This window comes from Balaenoptera borealis (assembly GCF_965194805.1).
Source record: "Balaenoptera borealis genome assembly, chromosome: 2".
In the NCBI taxonomy this organism is placed as follows: Eukaryota; Metazoa; Chordata; class Mammalia; order Artiodactyla; family Balaenopteridae; genus Balaenoptera; species Balaenoptera borealis.
The window spans coordinates 32761714-32784999 of NC_138867.1; the positions used below are offsets into that span (position 1 = coordinate 32761714).

The window sequence follows — 23286 nt, forward strand, 5'->3', positions numbered from 1 at the left end:
ACCACGGCTAGCCAGAAGGGAGTCCGGGAAAAGTCTGGACCTGCGGAAGAGGCAAGAGACTTTTTCTTGCCTCTTTGTTTCCTGGTGCTCGAGGAGAGGGGATTAAGAGCTCTGCTTAAAGGAGCTCCAGAGACGGGCGCAAGCCGCGGCAATCAGCATGGACCCCAGAGACGGGCATGAGACGCTAAGGCTGCTGCTACCGCCACCAAGAAGCCTGTGTGCAAGCACAGGTCACTATCCACACCGCCCCACCCGGGAGCCTGTGCAGCCCACCACTGCCAGGGTCCCGTGATCCAGGGACAACTTCCCCAGGAGAATGCACAGCGCGCCTCAGGCTGCTGCAACTTCACGCCGGCCTCTGCCGCGCAGGCTCGACGCGCATCCATACCCCTCCCTCCTCCCGGCCTGAGGGAGCCAGAGCCCCCAAATCAGCTGCTCCTTTAACCCTGTCCTGTCTGAGCGAAGAAGAGACGCCCTCAGGCGACCTACACGCAGAGGCGGGTCCAAATCCAAAGCTGAACCCCAGGAGCTGTGTGAACAAAGAAGAGAAAGGGAAATTTCTCCCAGCAGCCTCAGAAGCAGTGGATTAAAGCTCCACAATCAACTTGATGTACCCTGCATCTGTGGAATACCTGAATAGACAACGAATCATCCCAAATTGAGGAGGTGGACTTTGGGAGCAAGATATTATCATTTTTTCCCCTTTTCCTCTTTTTGTGAGTGTGTATGTGTATGCTTCTGTGTGAGATTTTGTCTGTATAGTTTTGCTTTCACCATTTGTCCTAGGGTTCTGTCTGCCCTTTTTTTTTTTATACTTAAAAATTTTTTTTTCTTAATAATTATTTTTTATTTTAATAACTTTATTTTATTTTATCTTATTTTAATTTATTTTTTCCTCTTTCTTTCTTTCTACTTTTTCTCCTTTTATTCTGAGCCGCGTGGATGAAAGGCTCTTGGTGCTCCAGCCAGGCATCAGGGCTGTGCCTCTGAGGTGGGAGAGCCAACTTCAGGACACTGGTCCACAAGAGACCTCCCAGCTCCACATAATACCAAACGGCGAAAATCTCCCAGAGATCTCCATCTCAACACCAAGACCCAGCTTCACTCAACGACCAGCAAGCTACAGTGCTGGACACCCTATGCCAAACAACTAGCAAGACAGGAACACAGCCCCATCCATTAGCAGAGAGGCTGCCTAAAATCATAATAAGGCCACAGACACCCCAAAACACACCACCAGACGTGGACCTGCCCACCAGAAAGACAATATCCAGCCTCATCCACCAGAACACAGGCACTAGTTCCCTCCACCAGGAAGCCTACACAACCCACTGAACCAAACTTAGCCACTGGGGACAGACACCAAAAACAATGGGAACTACGAACCTGCAGCCTGCAAAAAGGAGACCCCAAACACAGTGAGATAAGCAAAATGAGAAGACAGAAAAACACACAGCAGATGAAGGAGCAAGGTAAAAACACACCAGACCTAACAAATGAAGAGGAAACAGGCAGTCTACCTGAAAAAGAATTCAGAATAATGATAGTAAAGATGATCCAAAATCTTGGAAATAGAATAGACAAAATGCAAGAAACATTTCACAAGGATCTAGAAGAACTAAAGAGGAAACAAGCAACGATGAACAACACAATAAATGAAATTAAAAATACTCTAGAAGGGATCAATAGCAGAATAACTGAGGCAGAAGAACGGAGAAGTGACCTGGAAGATAAAATAGTGGAAATAACTACTGCAGAGCAGAATAAAGAAAAAAGAATGAAAAGAACTGAGGACAGTCTCAGAGACCTCTGGGACAACACTAAACGCACCAACATTCGAATTATAGGGGCCCCAGAAGAAGAAGAGAAAAAGAAAGGGACTGAGAAAATATTTGAAGAGATTATAGTTGAAAACTTCCCTAATATGGGAAAGGAAATAGTTGATCAAGTCCTGGAAGCACAGAGAGTCCCATACAGGATAAATCCAAGAAGACACATGCCAAGACACATATTAATCAAACTATCAAAAATTAAATACAGAGAAAAAATATTAAAAGCAAAAAGGGAAAAGCAACAAATAACATAAAAGGGAATCCCCATAAGGTTAACAGATGATCTTTCAGCAGAAACTCTGCAAGCCAGAAGGGAGTGGCAGGACATATTTAAAGTGATGAAGGAGAAAAACCTATAACCAAGATTACTCTACCCAGCAAGGATCTCATTCAGATTTCATGGAGAAATTAAAACCTATACAGACAAGCAAAAGCTGAGAGTTCAGTGCCACCAAACCAGCTTTACAACAAATGCTAAAGGAACTTCTCTAGGCAAGAAACACAAGAGAAGGAAAACACCGACAATAACAAACCCAAAACATTTAAGAAAATGGGAAGAACATACATATCAATAATTAACTTAAATGTAAATGGATTAAATGCTCCAACCAAAAGACACAGACTGGCTGAATGGATACAAAAACAAGACCCGTATATATGCTGTCTACAAGAGACCCACTTCAGACCATGGGACACATACAGACTGAAAGTGAGGGGATGGAAAAAGATATTCCAAGCAAATGGAAATCAAAAGAGAGCTGGAGCAGCAATTCTCATATCAGACAAAACAGGCTTTAAAATACAGACTATTACAAGAGACAAAGAAGGACACGCCATAATGATCAAGGGGTCAATCCAAGAAGAAGATATAACAATTGTAAATATTTATGCACCCAACACAGGAGCACCTCAGTACATAAGGCAAATACTAACAGCCATAAAAGGGGAAATCGACAGAAACACAATCATAGTAGGGGACTTTAACACCCCACTTTCACCAATGGACAAATCACCCAAAATGAAAATAAATAAGGAAACACAAGCTTTAAATGATACATTAAACAAGATGGACTTAATTGATATTTATAGGATATTCCATCCAAAAACAACAGAATACACTTTCTTCTCAAGTGCTCATGGAACATTCTCCAGGATAGATCATATCTTGGGTCACAAATCAAGCCTTGGTAAATTAAAGAAAATCGAAATCATATCAAGTATCTTTTCCGACCACAATGCTATGAGACTAGATATCAATTACAGGAAAAGATCTGTAAAAAATACAAACAGCTTGATCTTTTGTTAGCACTTTTATGAGTTCATCAGTTTTATGAGTTCATCAATTTTCACTGCAAAGTAAAGGAGCTGTTACAGTGGAGGATTACTGGACTGAATGTCAATATTATGACATAGTAGGAGTGTGTTTCATGTTTGGCAATTGCAATCATTGTTGCTTTTGTTGTGGTCATCCATGTACAATGCTTGGTGTCAGTCTATTTATCTCTTGTAAAAATAAAATACAGTGTGTGTGTGTGAAAAAAAAAATACAAACACATGGAGGCTAAACAATACACTACTTAATAACCAAGTGATCACTGAAGAAATCAAAGGGGAAATCAAAAAATACCTAGAAACAAATGACAATGAAAACACAACGACCCAAAACCTATGGGATGCAGCAAAAGCAGTTATAAGAGGGAAGTTTATAGCAATACAATCCTACCTTAAGAGACAGGAAACATCTCAAATAAACAACCTAACCTTGCACCTAAAGCAATTAGAGAAAGAAGAACAAAAAAACCCCAAAGTTAGCAGAAGAAATCATAAAGATCAGATCAGAAATAAATGAAAAAGAAATGAAGGAAATGATAGCAAAGGTCAATGAAACTAAAAGCTGGTTCTTTGAGAAGATAAACAAAACTGATAAACCATTAGCCAGACTCATCAAGAAAAAAAAAAGGGAGAAGACTCAAATCAATAGAATTAGAAATGAAAAAGGAGAAGTAACAACTGACACTGCAGAAATACAAACGATTATGAAAGATTACTACAAGCAACTATATGCCAATAAAATGGACAACCTGGAAGAAATGGACAAATTCTTAGAAAAGCACAACCTGCTGAGACTGAACCAGGAGGAAACAGAAAATATGAACAGTCCAATCACAAGCACTGAAATTGAAACTGTGATTAAAAATCTTCCAAGAAACAAAAGCCCAGGAGCAGATGGCTTCACAGGCGAATTCTATCAAACATTTAGAGAAGAGCTAACACCTATCCTTCTCAAACTCTTCCAAAACATAGCAAAGGGAGGAACACTCCCAAACTCATTCTACGAGGCCACCATCACCCTGATATCAAAACCAGACAAAGATGTCACAAAGAAAGAAAACTACAGGCCAATATCACTGATGAACATAGATGCAAAAATCCTCAACAAAATACTAGCAAACAGAATCCAACAGCACATTAAAAGGATCATACAACATGATCAAGAGGGGTTTATTCCAGGAATCCAAGGATTCTTCAATATACGCAAAACAATCAACATGATACACCATGTTAACAAATTGAAGGAGAAAAACCATATGATCATCTCAATAGATGCCGAAAAAGCTTTCAACAAAATTCAACACCCATTAATGATAAAAACCCTCCAGAAAGTAGGCATAGAGGGAACTTTCCTCAACATAATAAAGGCCATATATGACAAACCCACAGCCAAAATCGTCCTCATTGGTGAAAAACTGAAACCATTTCCACTAAGATCAGGAGCAAGACAAGGTTGCCCACTCTCACCACTATTATTCAATATAGTTTCGGAAGTTTTAGCCCACAGCAATCAGAGAAGAAAAAGAAATAAAAGGAATCCAAATCAGAAAAGAAGAAGTAAAGCTGTCACTGTTTGCAGATGACATGATACTATACATAGAGAATCCTAAAGATGATACCAGAAAACTACTAGAGCTAATCAATGAATTTGGTAAAGTAGCAGGATACAAAATTAACGCACAGAAATCTCTTGCATTCCTATACACTAATGATGAAAAATCTGAAAGTGAAATTAAGAAAACACTCCCATTTACCACTGCAACAAAAAGAATAAAATATCTAGGAATAAACCTACCTAAGGAGACAAAAGACCTGTATGCAGAAAATTATAGGACACTGATGAAAGAAATTAAAGATGATACAAATAGATGGAGAGATATACCATGTTCTTGGATTGGAAGAATCAACATTGTGAAAATGACTCTACTACCCAAAGCAATCTACAGATTCAATGCAATCCCTATCAAACTACCAATGGCATTTTTCACAGAACTAGAACAAAAAATTTCACAATTTGTATGGAGACACAAAAGACCCCGAATAGCCAAAGCAATCTTGAGAACGAAAAATGGAGCTGGAGGACTCAGGCTCCCTGACTTCAGACTATACTACAAAGCTACAGTAATCAAGACAGTTTGGTACTGGCACAAAAAAAGAAATATAGATCAATGGAACAGGATAGAAAGCCCAGAGATAAACCCATGCACATATGGTCACCTTATCTTTGATAAAGGAGGCAAGCATATACAGTGGAGAAAAGACAGCCTCTTCAATAAGTGGTGCTGGGAAAATTGGACAGGTACATGTAAAAGTATGAAATTAGAACACTCCCTGACACCATACACAAAAATAAACTCAAAATGGATTAAAGACCTAAGTGTAAAGCCAGACACTATCAAACTCTTAGAGGAAAACATAGGCAGAACACTCTAGGACATAAATCACAGCAAGATCCTTTTTGACCCAGCTCCTAGAGAAATGGAAATAAAAACACAAATAAACAAATGGGACCTAATGAAACTTAAAAGCTTTTGCACAGCAAAGGAAACCATAAACAAGACCTCAGAATGGGAGAATATATTTGCAAATGAAGCAACTGACAAAGGATTAATCTCCAAAATTTACAAGCAGCTCATGCAGCTCAATAACAAAAAAACAAAAAACCCAATCCAAAAATGGGCAGAAGACCTAAACAGACATTTCTCCAAAGAAGATATACAGATGGCCAACAGACACATGAAAGAATGCTCAACATCATTAATCATTAGAGAAATGCAAATCAAAACTACAATGAGGTATCATCTCACACCGGTCAGAATGGCCATCATCAAAAAATCTACAAACAATAAATGCTGGAGAGGGTGTGGAGAAAAGGGAACCCTCTTGCACTGTTGGTGGGAATGTAAATTGATACAGCCACTATGGAGAACAGTATGGAGGTTCCTTAAAAAACTAAAAATAGAACTACTGTATGACCCAGCAATCCCACTACTGGGCATATACCCTGAGAAAACCATAATTCAAAAAGAGTCATGTACCAAAATGGTCATTGCAGCTCTATTTACAATACCCAGGACATGGAAGCAACCTAAGTGTCCATCATCGGATGAATGGATAAAGAAGATGTGGCACATATATACAATGAAATATTACTCAGCCATAAAAAGAAATGAAATGGAGGTATTTGTAATGAGGTGGATGGAGTTAGAGTCTGTCATACAGAGTCAAGTAAGTCAGAAAGAGAAAAACAAATACAGTATGCTAACACATATATATGGAATCTAAGGGAAAAAAAAAAAAAAAAGGTCATGAAGAACCTAGTGGCAAGATGGGAATAAAGACACAGACCTACTAAAGAATGGACTTGAGGATATGGGGAGGGGGAGGGGTGAGATGTGACAGGGTGAGAGAGTGTCATGGACATATATACACTACCAAATGTAAAATAGATAGCTAGTGGGAAGCAGCCGCATAGCACAGGGAGATCAGCTCAGTGCTTTGTGACCGCCTGGGGGGGTGGGATGGGGAGGGTGGGAGGGAGCGAGATGCAGGAGGGAGGAGATATGGGAACGTGTGTATATGTGTAGCTGATTCACTTTGTTATAAAGCAGAAACTAACACACCATTGTGAAGCAATTATACTTCAATAAAGATGTTTAAAAAAAAATAAATTAAAAAGAAAACAAAAACAAAAACAAAAAACAAAAAACAAAAAGAGTCATGTACCAAAATGTTCATTGCAGCTCTATTTACAATAGCCAGGACATGGAAGCAACCTACGTGTCCATCATCGGATGAATGGATAAAGAAGATGTGGCACATATATACAATGGAATAATACTCAGCCATAAAAAGAAACGAAATTGAGTTATTTGTAGTGAGGTGGATGGAGTTAGAGTCTGTCATACAGAGTCAAGTAAGTCAGAAAGAGAAAAACAAATACAGTATGCTAACACATATATATGGAATCTAAGGGAAAAAAAAAAAAAAGGTCATGAAGAACCTAGTGGTAAGACAGGAATAAAGACACAGACCTACTAGAGAATGGACTTGAGGATATGAGGAGGGGAAAGGGTAAGCTGTGACAAAGTGAGAGAGTGGCAAGGACATATATACACTACCAAACGTAAAATAGATAGCTAGTGGGAAGCATCCGAATAGCACAGGGAGATCAGCTAGGTGCTTTGTGACCACCTAGAGGGGTGGGATAGGGAGGGTGGGAGGGAGGGAGACGCAAGAGGGAAGAGATATGGGGATATATGTATATGTATAACTGATTCACTTTGTTATAAAGCAGAAACTAACACACCATTGTAAAGCAATTATACTCCAATAAAGATGTAAATAAAAAAAAAAAAAGAAGTATTCCCTACAGAGAGGTGATCACAATGATTAGTTAGATGAAGAGCAGTATAAAAGTACTTTGGATATACCTCTTATGAGATAGACTTCTGGTGTTTATGCACTCAGATGCTTTCTTTAACATACACTTTAAAAATTTCTAATTATGAGGCATCTAAAATTTTACAAAGATAACATCACTGACACATATGTGCCCATAACTAAGATTAAACAGATGTTAACATTATGCTTTATTTACTTTCCATCATTCCTTTATTGAAAGAAATAAAACATACTCCCCTCAACACCCTCATCCTTCTTCCATTGCTTGATCCTTAGAGGTAAATTTTATGTTAAAATTTCTGCATGCCATACCTAATTACTTTTATATTTTTATTAATCAGGCATTTATTTGATCACCATATTGACTAAATTTTCTGTTTTAAAATGATAAATAGTATGATGATATACTTGTTATTTTGTAATGTAATTTTTGTAATGCAAATTTACTTAATTATATATACATAATATGATTTCATGTTGTTTTAGAATGCCATTGTACATATATTCCACATTTATTTATTCTTTAGCTACAGAAAACATTTTTTTCTACTAGTTTTCTAATATGTCTTTGTAAATGTGTCATCATGTATATGTGTTACAGTTTTTGGAGTTAAACTCCTAGTTATGGAATTTCTCATTCTTGGGATATGCACATCTTCAAGTTTTCTAGAAATGGGTAAAATTTTATCTAAGCTCCATGAATATGAATGAGTTCCTCTCTCCTACCTCTTCACCAAGGCTTGTTATTATCAGACTTATAAAAAATTTACTATGTTATGGATATGAAGTAGCATCTCATTATTGTTATAATTTATTTTTACCCAATGACTTATAAAAACAAACCTCTTTTGGTTTCTCGACCCTTAAAAAAAAAAAAAAGAGGGAGGAAAACGAAAATGTTTACAAATGCCAGACTTACTTGGTATGCTACTTCATATAAACAGCCATCCTTTCCAGCCAAGAAAATTCTGCCATTATCAGTGGAAGTTATTGCTAAAAGGTAAGTATTATCAGTAGGAAGAGAATATAAAGGATCTGGAAGTAACTGCATTCCACCACACATACTGTCATTGAGAACTCCAGAACCTATTTTTTTTAAAAGAAAGAATATAGGAATCACTTTAAGAGCTTTTTAAAAGTTTTAAAACAATCACTGTATTATCTTCAGAACTGATATTCTTACTGAATTCATGATATGCTCAAAAATTTCAAAAAAATTACGTAAAACATACATTTCAAAATTACTATAAAAAGTCTGATATGAACAGTTTTATAATTCATGTTAAATAGAACCTACAGTATGTATATATAAAATATGTAAAATATACAGCACATATATATGTAATATAGTAAAACATCAAACAAAAAAAACTAACCCGAAGTATTAAATTTTGGAAAAAAGCCTAGGGATATGGTAGTAATAATCATTAATTTTTTCTTTTTTCCCCCCAGCCCACCCCAATAATCATCCATTTGAGGCTCTGAAATTCAACATTATTTTACCTAAAACACTGGTAGAATGCAAAAGAAACCACTGAATGTGCATGTAATAAATTAATTGATGGCTTCTTACTTCAAGGGAAAGAATAATATATATTTCAATGTTCCATATGTTAAAATGGCCATTCAAAAAATTAAAAATAAAGAAATTGAAGGCATTATTTAAAAATTACTGGGGCAACTATTTCTCTTCTACTACCCTTCCTTTATATTGGACATTTAAGAAATGTACACTGATATGGTAAATAAATCCAAAATAATTTCTGGTGGAGTTATTAACCTGAAAGATACCATACCTACAGGGAAATATTTTCCTATGAGCAAATAGCCCAGAAAGTTAACTTAATGAAAAAGATTAGTTTTCAATTATAATATTAAATTGGGCAACATATTTTTATTTTAAAAAACACAATATGTGGGGACTTCCCTGTGGTCCAGTGCTTAAGACTCCGGCTTCCACTGCAGGGGGTGCAGGTTCCATCCCTGGTCGGGGAAGTTCCACATGCCATGCAGGGTGTGGCCAAAAAAAACAAACCCTAAAACCCCCCACAACATGCGGGTTGCTATACCTGTTTGCAAATTAGTATAACTGAGTCCAAGAATCACTACATCCACAGGGGTTGCCAAAACCAGGAGATGTCGTACGTGAGGTTGAAAGATGCCTAAGATAAAGTAAATATGAGTTAGGCACTATTTTCTGGAAAACACCCATCATTTAAGTATTAACAGAACATGGTTACCTTTAATATGAGCTATGGGTTAACCAGCATATGAAAAGTGTGAAGCTAATTTAGTTAATGTTGATGCTAAAACATTACCACTTATGATCATTTAAATAGGTAGATATTAGTAAAAAACCAACCAAACAAACAAAAAACCCAAATCTTAGACACAAACACTTCAGTATTTAATGACATTTAAAATCAGTGTTACAACAATCATAGTAGGGGACTTTAACACCCCACTTTCACCAATGGACAGATCATCCAAAAAAGAAAATAAATAAGGAAACACAAGCTTTAAATGATACATTAAACAAGATGGACTTAATTGATATTTATAGGATATTCCATCCAAAAACAACAGAATACACTTTCTTCTCAAGTGCTCATGGAACATTCTCCAGGATAGATCATATCTTGGGTCACAAATCAAGCCTTGGTAAATTTAAGAAAATCGAAATCATATCAAGTATTTTTTCCGACCACAATGCTATGAGACTATATATCAATTACAGGAAAAAAAATCTGTAAAAAATACAAACACATGGAGGCTAAACAATACACTACTTAATAACCAAGAGATCACTGAAGAAATCAAAGAGGAAATCAAAAAATACCTAGAAACAAATGACAATGAAAACACAACGACCCAAAACATATGGGATGCAGCAAAAGCAGTTCTAAGAGGGAAGTTTATAGCAATACAATCCTACCCCAAGAAACAAGAAACATCTTAAATAAACAACCTAACCTTACACCGAAAACAATTAGAGAAAGAAGAACAAAAAAACCCCAAAGTTAGCAGAAGGAAAGAAATCATAAAGATCAGATCAGAAATAAATGAAAAAGAAATGAAGGAAACAATAGCGAAGATCAATAACACTAAATGCTGGTTCTTTGAGAAGATAAATAAAATTGATAAACCATTAGCCAGACTCATCAAGAAAAAAAGGGAGAAGAATCAAGTCAATAGAATTAGAAATGAAAAGGTAGAAGTAACAACTGACACTGCAGAAATACACAGGATCATGAAAGATTACTACAAGCAACTATATGCCAATAAAATGGACAACCTGGAAGAAATGGACAAATTCTTAGAAAAGCACAACCTTCCAAGATTGAATCAGGAAGAAACAGAATATATAAACAGACCAATCACAAGCACTGAAATTGAGACTGTGACTAAAAATCTTCCAGCAAACAAAAGCCCAGGACCAGATGGCTTCACAGGCGAATTCTGTGAAACATTTAGAGAAGAGCTAACACCTATCCTTCTCAAATTCTTCCAAAATGTAGCAAAGGAAGGAACACTCCCAAACTCATTCTACAAGGCTATCGTCACCCTGATACGAAAACCAGACAAAGATGTCACAAAAAAAGAAAATTACAGGCCAATATCACTGATGAACATAGATGCAAAAATCCTCAACAAAATACGAGCAAACAGAATCCAACAGCACATTAAAAGGATCATACACCATAATCAAATGGGGTTTATCCCAGGAATGCAAGGATTCTTCAATATATGCAAATCAATCAATGTGATAAACCATATTAACAAATTGAATGAGAAAAACCATATGATCATCTCAATAGATGCAGAAAAAGCTTTCGACAAAATTCAACACCCATTTATGATAAAAACTCTCCAGAGAGTAGGCACAGAGGGAACTTACCTCAACATAATAAAGGCCATATATGACAAACCCACAGCCAACATCATTCTCAATGGTAAAAAACTGAAATCATTTCCTCTAAGACCAGGAACAAGACAAGGCTGTCAAATCTCACCACTATTATTCAATATAGTTTTGGAAGTTTTAGCCACAGCAATCAGAGAAGAAAAAGAAATAAAAGGAATCTAAGTCGGAAAAGAAAAAGTAAAGCTGTCACTGTTTGCAGGTGACATGATACTATACATAGAGAATCCAAAAGATGATACCAGAAAACTACTAGAGCTAATCAATGAATTTGGTAAAGTAGCAGGATACAAAAGTAATGCACAGAAATCTCTTGCATTCCTATACACTAATGATGAAAAATCTGAAAGAGAAATTAAGGAAACACTCCCATTTACCAATGCAACAAAAATAATAAAATACCTAGGAATAAACCTACCTAAGAAGACAAAAGACTTGTATGCAAAAAACTATAAGACACTGATGAAAGAAATTAAAGATGATACAAAAGATGGAGAAATATACCATGTTCTTGGATTGGAAGAATCAACATTGTGAAAATGACTATACTACCCAAAGCAATCTACAGATTCAATGCAATCCCTATCAAACTACCAATGGCATTTTTCACAGAACTAAAACGAAAAATTTCACAATTTGTATGGAAACACAAAAGACCCCGAATAGCCAAAGGAATCTTGAGAAAGAAAAACGGAGCTGAAGGAATCAGGCTCCCAGACTTCAGACTATACAACAAAGCTACAGTAATCAGGACAGTATGGTAATGGCACAAAAACAGAAATATGGATCAATGGAACAGGATAGAAAGCCCAGAGGTAAACCCACACACATATGGTCACCTTATCTTTGATAAAGGAGGCAAGCATATACAGTGGAGAAAAGACAGCCTCTTCAATAAGTGGTGCTGGAAAAATTGGACAGGTACATGTAAAAGTATGAAATTAGAACACTCTCTGACACCATACACAAAAATAAACTCAAAATGGATTAAAGACCTAAGTGTAAGGGCAGACACTATAAAACTGTTAGAGGAAAACGTAGGCAGAACACTCTATGACATACATCACAGCAAGATCCTTTTTGACCCACCTCCTAGAGAAATGGAAATAAAAACAAAAAAACCCAAATGGGACCTAATGAAACTTACAAGCTTTTGCACAGCAAAGGGAACCATAAACAAGACCAAAAGACAACCCTCAGAATGGGAGAAAATATTTGCAAATGAAGCAACTGACAAAGGATTAATCTCCAAAATTTACAGGTAGCTGATGCAGCTCAATATCAAAAAAACAAACAACCGAATCCAAAGATGGGCAGAAGACCTAAATAGACATTTCTCCAAAGAAGATATACAGATGGCCAACAAACACATGAAAGGATGCTCAACATCACTAATCATTAGAGAAATGCAAATCAAAACTACAATGAGGTATCACCTCACACTGGTCAGAATGGCCATCATTAAAAAACCTACAAACAGTAAATGCTGGAGAGGGTGTGGAGAAAAGGGAACCCTCTTGCACTGTTGGTGGGAATGTAAATTGATACAGCCACTATGGAGAACAGTATGGAGGTTCCTTTAAAAACTAAAAATAGAACTACCATACAACCCACCAATCCCACTACTGGACCATAATTCAAAAAGAGAAAACCATAACTCAAAAAGAATCATGGACCACAATGTTCATTGCATCTCTATTTACAATAGCCAGGACATGGAAGCAACCTAGGTGTCCATCAACAGATGAATGGATAAAGAAGATGTGGCACATATATACAATGCAATATTACTCAGCCATAAAAAGAAACGAAATTGTAGTGAGTTGGATGGACCTAGAGTCTGTCATACAGAGTGAAGTAAGTCAGAAAGAGAAAAACAAATACCGTATGCTAACACATATATATGGAATCTTAAAAAAAAAAAAAAGGTCATGAAGAACCTAGGGGCAGGATGGGAATAAAGACGCAGACCTACTAGAGAATGGACTTGAAGACACGGGGAGGGGGAAGGGTAAGCTGGGACAGAGTGAGAGAGTGGCGTGGAGATATATACACTACCAAATGTAAAACCGATAGCTAGTGAGAAGCAGCCGCATAGCACAGGGAGATCAACTAGGCACTTTGTGACCACCTAGAGGGTGGAATAGGGAGGGAGACACAAGAGGGAAGAGATATGGGGATATATGTGTATGTATAGCTGATTCACTTTGTTATAAAGCAGAAACTAACACATCATTGTAAAGCAATTATACTCTAATAAAGATGTTAAAAAAAAAATGGGTAGGCAAATGTAAAGTAGATAGCTAGTGGGAAGCAGCTGCATCGCACAGGGAGATCAGCTCGGTGCTTTGTGACCACCTAGAGGGGAGGGATAGGGAGGGTGGGAGGGAGACAAAAGAGGGAGGGGATACGGGGATATATGTATACATATAGCTGATTCACTTTGTTATACTGCAGAAACTAACACAACACTGTAAAGCAATTATACTCCAGTAAAGATATTAAAGAAAAAAAAAAGAAGATATGGCACATATATATAATGTTATATTACTCCGCCATAAAAAGAAACGTAACTGAGTTATTTGTAGTGAGGTGGATGGACTTAGAGACTGTCATACAGAGTGAAGTAAGTCAGAAAGAAAAACATAAATACCGTATGCTAACACATATATATGGAATCTAAAAAAAAAAAAAAAAAATGGTTCTGAGGAACCTAGGGGCAGGACAAGAATAAAGATGCAGACGTAGAGAATGGACTTGAGGACACGGGGAGGGGGAAGGGTAAGCTGGGACAAAGTGAGAGAGTGGCATGGACTTATATACACTACCAAATGTAAAATAGATAGCTAGTGGGAAGCAGCCGCATAGCACAGGGAGATCAGCTCGGTGCTCTGTGATCACCTAGAGGGGTGGGATAGGGAGGGTGGGAGGGAGACGCAAGAGGTTGGAGATGCGGGGATATACGTATATGTATAGCTGATTCACTTTGTTATAAAGCAGAAACTAACACACCATTGTAAAGCAATTATACTCCAATAAAGATGTTAAAAAAAATAAACAAAAATAAAATCAGTATTACATTACAAAACAGTTTAGGTTTATTACAATATAAAAATTGCTATTTGTATACTCATGTTCATAGCATTATTCACAATACCCAAATGGTGGAAACAACTCAAGCGACCATCAATAGATAAATGGATAAACAAAATGTGGTATGTATATACATGGAATATTACTAGACCTTTAAAATAAAAAGGAAATTCTGACATATCCTACAATAGCGATGAACCTTGAGGACATCATACTAGGTGAAACAAGCCAGTCACAAAAAGATAGTACTATATAATTCCACTTATATGAAGTTCCTGGAATAGTCAAATTCATAGACCCAGAAATGAGTTTATAGATCAAATGAGTTTATGTACCAAAGCTGGATAATTTACAGTTTCGAAGAGGGAATTAAACCAAGCACAAAATTTTTAAATGTTAATTCACTCTAAGGTATCATTTAACTTTAAAAAGTATGGAGTGGTATGAGGTTTTATGTGTAATTATGACTCTCTTCATTTTATAACATCCAAAAATAGTGTGTCACTGATAAGAATAAAAGGAAATATATCTTATCTTATGATAATGAACATCTCTTTATATGTATACGTTTGGGTGTTAAATGTCAGAAAATTCAACAAAGCTTCTATTATCACTTGGTTTTACTTTCACTGATGAATACCAAGGGGCACAAAGGCCACAATTTTTTGCTTCAAGGTTCAAGTCAATAAAGCTGAAGGCACAGACCTTCTACTTAATGACCTCAAAATATACCTGATATTTCAGGATTTGATTTTAAAAAACTTGAGCTTTATGAAAACTTATCAAAGATAACACCTTTGCTGCTAAATCAAAGACTATGCCATTTCAATTCTGTACTGAAATTTACATTTGAATATAACAAAATTTTACTATTTGTTTCAGACGGACAATTAATATTTATTATGATAGAGAGCATGAACAGGTGTTGACTTGTATATGAATAAACTTTTAAATTAAGAAACAAGATAGAGAAACATACAGCTGGGTAAAGACTGCTTTAAAATTCTATGTAAAGGAAATACATTTCCAATGCAATCACATAAAAACAGTGTTTAAAACTGCATGTTTATATTTATGTGAATTAGCATAATTTCAAAATGGCTGTGACCTTCAAAATTCCTATTTAGGCCTTGTAAACAAGTAAATTTCATCTATTATGTCCTCTTGCAGGAAGTTGCATTCAAGGGATGTATATTAAATTTAAATCAATCAATTCTGCTTGTCAGTGGCTATGATAAAAGATCTAGTGTACTGAAGTTGAAATTGTAAGTTAAACAATGCTCGTGACTTCTCTTAGGATTTATTCTGAACTCTGTTCTCACTTCCATGGGCTATCAGGACTAAAAAAATAGAGACAAAAATGGTTTTAACATTAAATTCAGTAATTAGTGAAAAATGTATAATGCAAAAAACTTTAGGTAAATCAAGAAAGACTAACAAAAAGCAAGATAAAATTCAAGAATTATAGCTTAACAATTTTAAAGGCAGACTCACTTATACCATAAGGTGAGTAAATTGCTAAATATTCCTAATCACTTTTTATATTTCTAATTAGAAGTAATTTAGAACAAAACTTCAATAGGAAATTTAATTACTTAAAATATGATATCATTTAGTCCTAAAACATTTGGAATCTTATGTACAAACATAATTTAATCTTTATATTTTTATTTCTTACCAGCTTTTGGTTTCACAAGCCCCACAGCAAGAATAGTCTCACTAAGTCCATCAAAATAGGCAAGGTCTCCTCTGTCAACAGTTGAAGAAAAACATGTTATACATGTAAAGGAAAAAGTTTTATAATATTCTTCAAGACTATAGAATATAATGAACCAGCAAACAAAACTGTTTTAGTTCTAAGACTCAGGCACACAGGCCTACCTAAGGCTAAGCATAAACCAGGAAAAAGGGGAATGCTGGTCCCCATTCCAAACATCCCCCCACAAGGTTGCAAGTCTCAAGTAACAACTAACTACTGCTGCGGCAGGGGCAAGAGGACCCTCTCAGAAGAACAGGCTCACAGGAAGAGCCTATTGCTGGGGAAGAAACAGGAACACTGAGAAAAAATCCAGCAACCCAATCTGTACTCTAAGTGCAAAATAATTCTAAAGGAATTTGAAACCTGTGGTCCACTGAAGGTAACCTCTGCAACAACAAAACCAAACTCGGCTTAACTCCTGAATTGGAAAAAGTCAACTCCCTCACAATAAAGGCCTACCTGCTAGGCTCTAGCAAAGGAAGAGACGTGCCCATTTCTAAGGATAAAGGGTATTTATTGCAGTATTCACTGTCCTATACGTGGTCTGGCTTTGAGTAACAAAACATGAGCAAAAAAACAAGCAAAAAAAAAAGCCCCACTGTCAAGAAACAAAGCAATCAACAGAACCAGAGTCAGATGTCTGAACTATCAGACAGGAAATTTAAAATAATCAATATAGTATAGGCTCTAATAAAAAAGATGAGCAATATGTATAAACAGGTAAGGAATTTCAGCAGAGCAATGAAAATAATTAGAAATAAGTCAGTGAAAATGTTAGAAATAAAAAGCACAGCACAAAGAATGTCTTATATGGACTTTTCAGTAGACTTGACGAAAGAATCAGTAAACATGAAGTTAAAGGTGAATAGAAATTGTCCAAATTGAAATAAAAAGAGAAAAAAGAGTGGAGCATCCAAACAGAGCATCCAAAATTTGTTGGAAAACATCAAGCAGTCTAACAAAAGTATAACAAATCTCAGAAGAGAAAGGAAGACAACAGGAAAGAACAAATACTTTAATAAGACAATGGTTGAAAAATTTTCAAAAATAACAAAGACTTCAAACCTAGATCCAATAAGCTCAGAGAACAGCAAGCAGGATAAGTACCAAGAAAAAAAAATGATCCAGACTTTGAGGAAAACTTCTGGTTGTCCTGCAAAGGGCCACACAAGTGGACAGAAAACACCTACATGGCAACCTCTGTGGGGCCAGGTTTCCCCATTTTCCCAATGCTGTGGAATTACACAGGCTCCTTCAACAACTGACACAGCCCCCAGAACTAAGAACAATATTGGGAGAGCTGGGGATTAGAGAACAGTGAATTGAACAACATTACGTTTCTATCATCCAGATGGAATTGGGATTTATAATAGAAAGCTATCGGAATAATTGAAATTAAGGCTAAGGTTTTTACAGAATTGAATTTACGAAGTAAAGATTTATATCCAGTACCTGTGCCTTGATTTTTTTCAATAAACACAATGTTCAAATAATTTTTCTTTAAATGAGTTTACTTTGAACACACAATAAGGTTGAACCACACTTTCCATGTGGGCAGGGACTACGTTTATTCAGTACTGTTCAAGCACAAAAAGTGTCTGATACATGATAGGCTCAATGTGGTTGTTAAATGAATACGTTAGAAGTCAATGGAAATATAAAAATTTCATTAAAGTGAAAACCCTTTTCAACAAAATTATTCTCACATTTATCTATTTTGTAATTTTCTTGCATTAGGTTTTCTTGAAGAGATCAATGCCTAAATGAACAGGTTCTACTCTTTAGTATAAAAATGATTATGTTATGTGTAATATAACAAACTGGGGCAACGTTCATGATACGTGAAGAACAATCACAAACTTGTATCACTACTATTATGACTATATACCATTTCAACAATAAAAATAGCTAGGAAAATTTCTAATTAAAAAAAAAATCAAACAAAAATGGTTTAAGCTACAAGTTCTCATATAGTGTCAATTTTGATTCAATGACACTGTGTATGTTTCTAACAAGTATGTTAATTACTCAGGAGCAAGAATAACATCTTAATATGGATCTTCCTCTGGTTATCTCACCCCTCACCTGAAGATAATATGATGGAGAACTGGAAGGTAAAATTTTTCTCCAAATAGCCAAGAGTAAGATCATCAGATTAATAAACTTTATTTAAGCAAGAATGCCTTGGGCCTTCACTCAGACTCTTTTATACACATTTAATTTACACAAGGTCAAGCCCACAGAATAACAACAAAACTGTTAAGATACTTCAATAAACTAACATCCTCCCGCTCCATGATATGCAGGGAAAACAGAGGTCTTTGAAAATCTCAAACCGTCCCTCAAAGAATTACTGATAGACTATCATTATTATAGGAGTTTGGGAAATAAGACTGTTGCTACTCAGAGTGGTACCCAGATCCCCAGCATCACCTGGGAGCTTGTTACAAATGCAGACTCCTGAGCCTTAATGACTAAAACATAATCCACATTTTAACCCCATCCCCAGGTTGGTACGTATACTGAGAAGCGCTAACCCGGATGTTAGAAGAATGAAAGATAAACCAGGCAGCTTTTAATGAGTAGAATACTAGTTGCAATAAAGATAATTTAAATTCTAATCATGCTAAAGCAAACCAGTCATAAATACATACCCATCTTCGTAGTTCCACATGAATATGTCACTGTCGATTGTGAGCCAAGCTCTACTGATAGGAGGGAACACGCCCATCATGCAGTTACACTGCATATCTGAGGTAGTGTGGATGTAAGGTAGAAAGATTTCAATCTCATCTTTCTTAAACTTGTTTCAAAAGATTTTGATTTAAAATGTATGATTAAAAAATCATGACTTATTCACTCTTCAATCAAAAGAGCAAATGAAATATCTTTATTTCCAATGAGTTTAATGAAAGCCATAGTGTATGACAGAAATACTTATTATAATTTCTAAACAAAGCTATCTGACCATTTAAAATGTACTCTAAATAACAAATGTAATGTTTTTGCCATTACTAACTTAAAAAAATATTGATTCTGAGTAATATCATTGGACTTTAACATTATAAACTGTTTTACTGGACCAGGTTTTCCAATGGTATAAAAGAGTGATTAAAAAACCCCAAAAAAACCAAAAAACAGGGACTTCCCTGGTGGTGCAGTGATTAAGAATCCGCCTGCCAATGCAGGGGACACGGGTTCGATCCCTGGTCCGGGAAGATCCCACATGCCGCAGAGCAACGAAGCCTGCGTGACACAACTACTGAAGCCCGCAAGTCTAGAGCCTGTGCTCTGCAACAAGAGAAGCCCCCACTTGCCACAAGCAGAGAAAGCCCGCACCCAGCAACAAAGACCCAATGCAGCCAAAAATAAAAACAAATAAACAAATAAATTTATAAAAAAATGAAAAACAAAGAAAAACAGTTGGCATGCTAAAGTCACAGCCAGGTGACAATCTACAAGCCTCGTATAAACTGAAAAATAGACAAAGAATTATTTACGTAATTATAAGATAATGAAACAATTGTGAAAACAAAATAATTTGCTAATTAAAGAAATATCTCTTGTAGAGTATAGTATTATCAGAGAATTAAAGAATATTAAGAAACTAAGCAAGGGTAGAGTATATGGTAAGGTGTATTATTTATTTAATAACACTATTTTACAAAGTCTCAGAGAAACAATGAAAATATAGATTAGATTTTACTAGTTTTTCTATTTATTTTACAAGCATTTTCCCTAATTTTTCATTTCTTTTCTTTTTCTAAATCACACTGTATTGAAATATGAAGCCCTTTACCATGAACAGATTAACATACTTTTAAAAGTCAGATTAAATTTTTATATAGCATCTTGATATCTTTATTATGAGAGTTACAGACTGATTTTTATAAAAGCTTCCTAGCAAAGAACTATAAATATAGTCCTTTTATAGGGTATGCGACACTTTAAGAAAAACAAATAAAATCTTATTTTTAGAGGATAAGAAAACTCCTCTAACTTCTCAGTCTATGAAGATGGCATTAGTAGCAATACTTCAGTTTCTTATACCTTTAGATACAGATTCTTACTGTAATCCTTAGAAATACAATAAATTATAAACTTCAATTCTAAGACACCAGTAAGTGTAAAAACACACCAAAAACTTTTCAGGGGGTATTTCCAGGAGAAAATACCTTGCAGTTCTTTTTTTTTTTTTTAATTAATTTATTTTATTTTATTTACTTATTATTTTTTGGCTGCGTTGGGTCTTCGTTGCTGCACGTGGGCTTTCTCTAGTTGTGGCGAGTGGGGGCTACTCTTCGTTGTGGTGTGCGGGCTCCTCATTGTGGTGGCTTCTCTTGTTGCGGAGCATGGGCTCTAGGTGCGTGGGCTTCAGTAGTCGTGGCTCGCAGGCCCTAGAGCTCAGGCTCAGTAGTTGTGGCGCACGGGCTTAGTTGCTCCGTGGCATGTGGGATCTTCCCGGACCAGGGCTTGAACCCGTGTCTCCTGCATTGGCAGGCGGATTCTTAACCACTGCGCCACCGGGGAAGCCCCATACCTTGCAGTTTTATTTTAAACATTTTCAGAGCCACTTCCCAGTTTTAAAATGTTAACATACAGGAAAAAATAAAAACAAAAATCATGGGTCTTTGAACTGAAAAAGAGTGGTAGTAAAAAATTCCCTGCATAGCACTTAATTGGAAAGTAATGCCTTGCCATATATCATTCAAAAATGCAGAGTTGCTTGTAAACAATTTACTCTCCTCAATGTCCCCAAACAATTAAAATGACTCAATTTTCAACATTCAATTTTACATGAAATTTTCTAGGCACACGGCAAACTACCCACATACTTAAAATGTATTTTAAATAAAACCTTATATGAACTTATACACAATGTGCTAATTAAACACAAAACTAGAATTATAATAATGAGAATACCAATTTTTAAATTTTTTAAAGAGTTAAATACAAAGTAATAGGATACGTCCAAACTGTTCAACAAGTTCAGGTGGGAGAGGAACTCTTCGAATGGAACTGATCTCTGGCAGGTTGGGCACTGACAGCAAACCAGGTCCTTGTAGAGGATAATCCATATCTGACATGCCAGAAACAGTGGGATTATCTACAAAAAATAAAATAAAAAAAAGCGCATTTATTTAAAATAATAATATATTGGGCATCAAATGGGCATACAGAAGTATTGCAAGCTACAAAAATATTGTGCATCTGGTTCTAAAGGTATAGAGAGAATAAAGTAGTTCTGATCTGACACAAAGGAGGCCTGAGGAATTCCAATGTTAAGATGGGGTGCAATTACTGGTTTCAACACTGAACAGAAGGTTATCTTTCACGAAGACTTTCTCCATAAGAAAAGAAATGTTTGGTTCAATAATTTATAGTGTTTTCCTATTATTTTACTAATCTGAAATGGGAAAAAAATTGTAAAACCGCTTTGTTATTCTCAGATAAAAACAACTGTGGACAAACAAAATACTGACTGGGGAAAAAACAGCATTTCCTTTCCCACTTAAAAATTTAAAGATTAAAACAATCCATGCCTTTTCCCATTATGTACCCACCCCCCACCTTCACACCAACATACAAATAAAGGCATACCTCAGAGACATTGTGGGTTTGGTTCCAGACCACTGCAATAAAATGAACATGCCCAGAAGCGAGTCACATAAATTTTTTGGTTTTCCGGTGCATGTAAAAGTTATGTTTACACTATACTGACGTCTAAGTGTGCAATAGCATTATGTCTAAAAAAACAATGTGCACACCTTAATTTAAAATATATTACTAAAAAATGCTGTCACCTGACAAGGCAGGGGTGCCACAAATCTACTGTTAAAAAAACCAGTATCTGCAAAGCACAATAAAACAAAGCACAATAAAATGAGGTATGCCTGTAATACCACAAAAGCAATATTTTATTGGGGGGGGGAGTGGGAGAGAATCAGACTACTCTATAAACTGCTCTCAACTGGCAACCTTCTCCTCCTCTAAAGCCCAGACACTAAGGGCAAGAGCAGGCTGGTCTACAGCCTGTCCTTCCTAGTCCTGAACAAGGTGTTTTAGTTCTGACTATTTACTATTACTATTTACTCAGGCACCTTTTCAGCCTCTGTAAAGTACAAAGATGTTGGGGGAAACTGACATATAAAACAAATTTTTAAATGTATTATGAAAAATTTTAAAATTTATACAACTAGAGAACAAATGCAATCAATCCCTGTATATTGAGTATCCAGCTTCAAAAATTACCAGTAACATGCCCAGTCATGTTTCATATATGTCAGTCACCATCCACTTTTTCCCTAATGTATTTTTTGAAGCAAATCCCAGACGTTCCATTTAATCTTAAAACATAATTTTAATAGAACGTTACACATGTTAAACTGCAGTAGGAACACAAAGGATGGAATTAATAACTCTGGTGAGGATATAAACCTCACCAGAGTTATTTCTGGTTGAGAAAGCCTTCAAAGAGAAAGTGGTATTTAATGGAGTCTGGAAGAATAGCTTGTCAGGCAAAGAAGAACATTCTAGAAATCCTGAAGAGGGGGTTCTTATGGAAAACCTGTTAGATTCGGTATAACTGGAACAAGGAGGTCGAGAATAGGATGGAAGAGGGAAAGGAAATTTGGTTGAAGAGGCAGATGTGTGTAAAGGTGGATGAGTTGGACTGGGGTCAGATATGATGAGAAGACCAGAATGTATGGACTGCTTTTACACCTTGCTTTCAGAAATAAGGAGTACAAAGGGGAGAGTGCTATTCAGTTTGAGAGTTGCTAATAGGCCATTCAGTTCTTTTAAGACAAGCCCACTGGTAAGTAGCTGTCAGTAGTAAATACTCTTTGCTTTGTTTCTGTTTTTTCTCTGATTACAAGTCAATTAATGACTTTTTATAAATCGTCAGAGCTGTCTTTTAGGTTTACATTGCAGATTAACCTGGT

General features: G+C 36.0%; 1 protein-coding gene across 6 annotated transcripts in view; it reads right to left on the reverse strand.

The window, feature by feature from the left end:
* The window catches only part of NUP155 (nucleoporin 155), a 69509-nt gene that overhangs the window by 45180 nt on the left and 1043 nt on the right, over positions 1–23286 (reverse strand). For all 6 annotated transcript variants that reach the window (XR_014241838.1, XM_082382190.1, XM_082382189.1 and 3 more), the window contains 5 exons: positions 21312–21449; positions 18997–19093; positions 16262–16332; positions 9638–9730; positions 8488–8654 (listed from right to left, as the gene is read on the reverse strand). Coding sequence is in view for 5 of the 6 variants with exons in the window: in XM_082382190.1 (XP_082238316.1) it covers positions 8488–8654; positions 9638–9730; positions 16262–16332; positions 18997–19093; positions 21312–21449 (566 nt within the window). In the remaining variant the exon portion in view is untranslated. The remainder of the gene's footprint in view (positions 1–8487; positions 8655–9637; positions 9731–16261; positions 16333–18996; positions 19094–21311; positions 21450–23286) is intronic.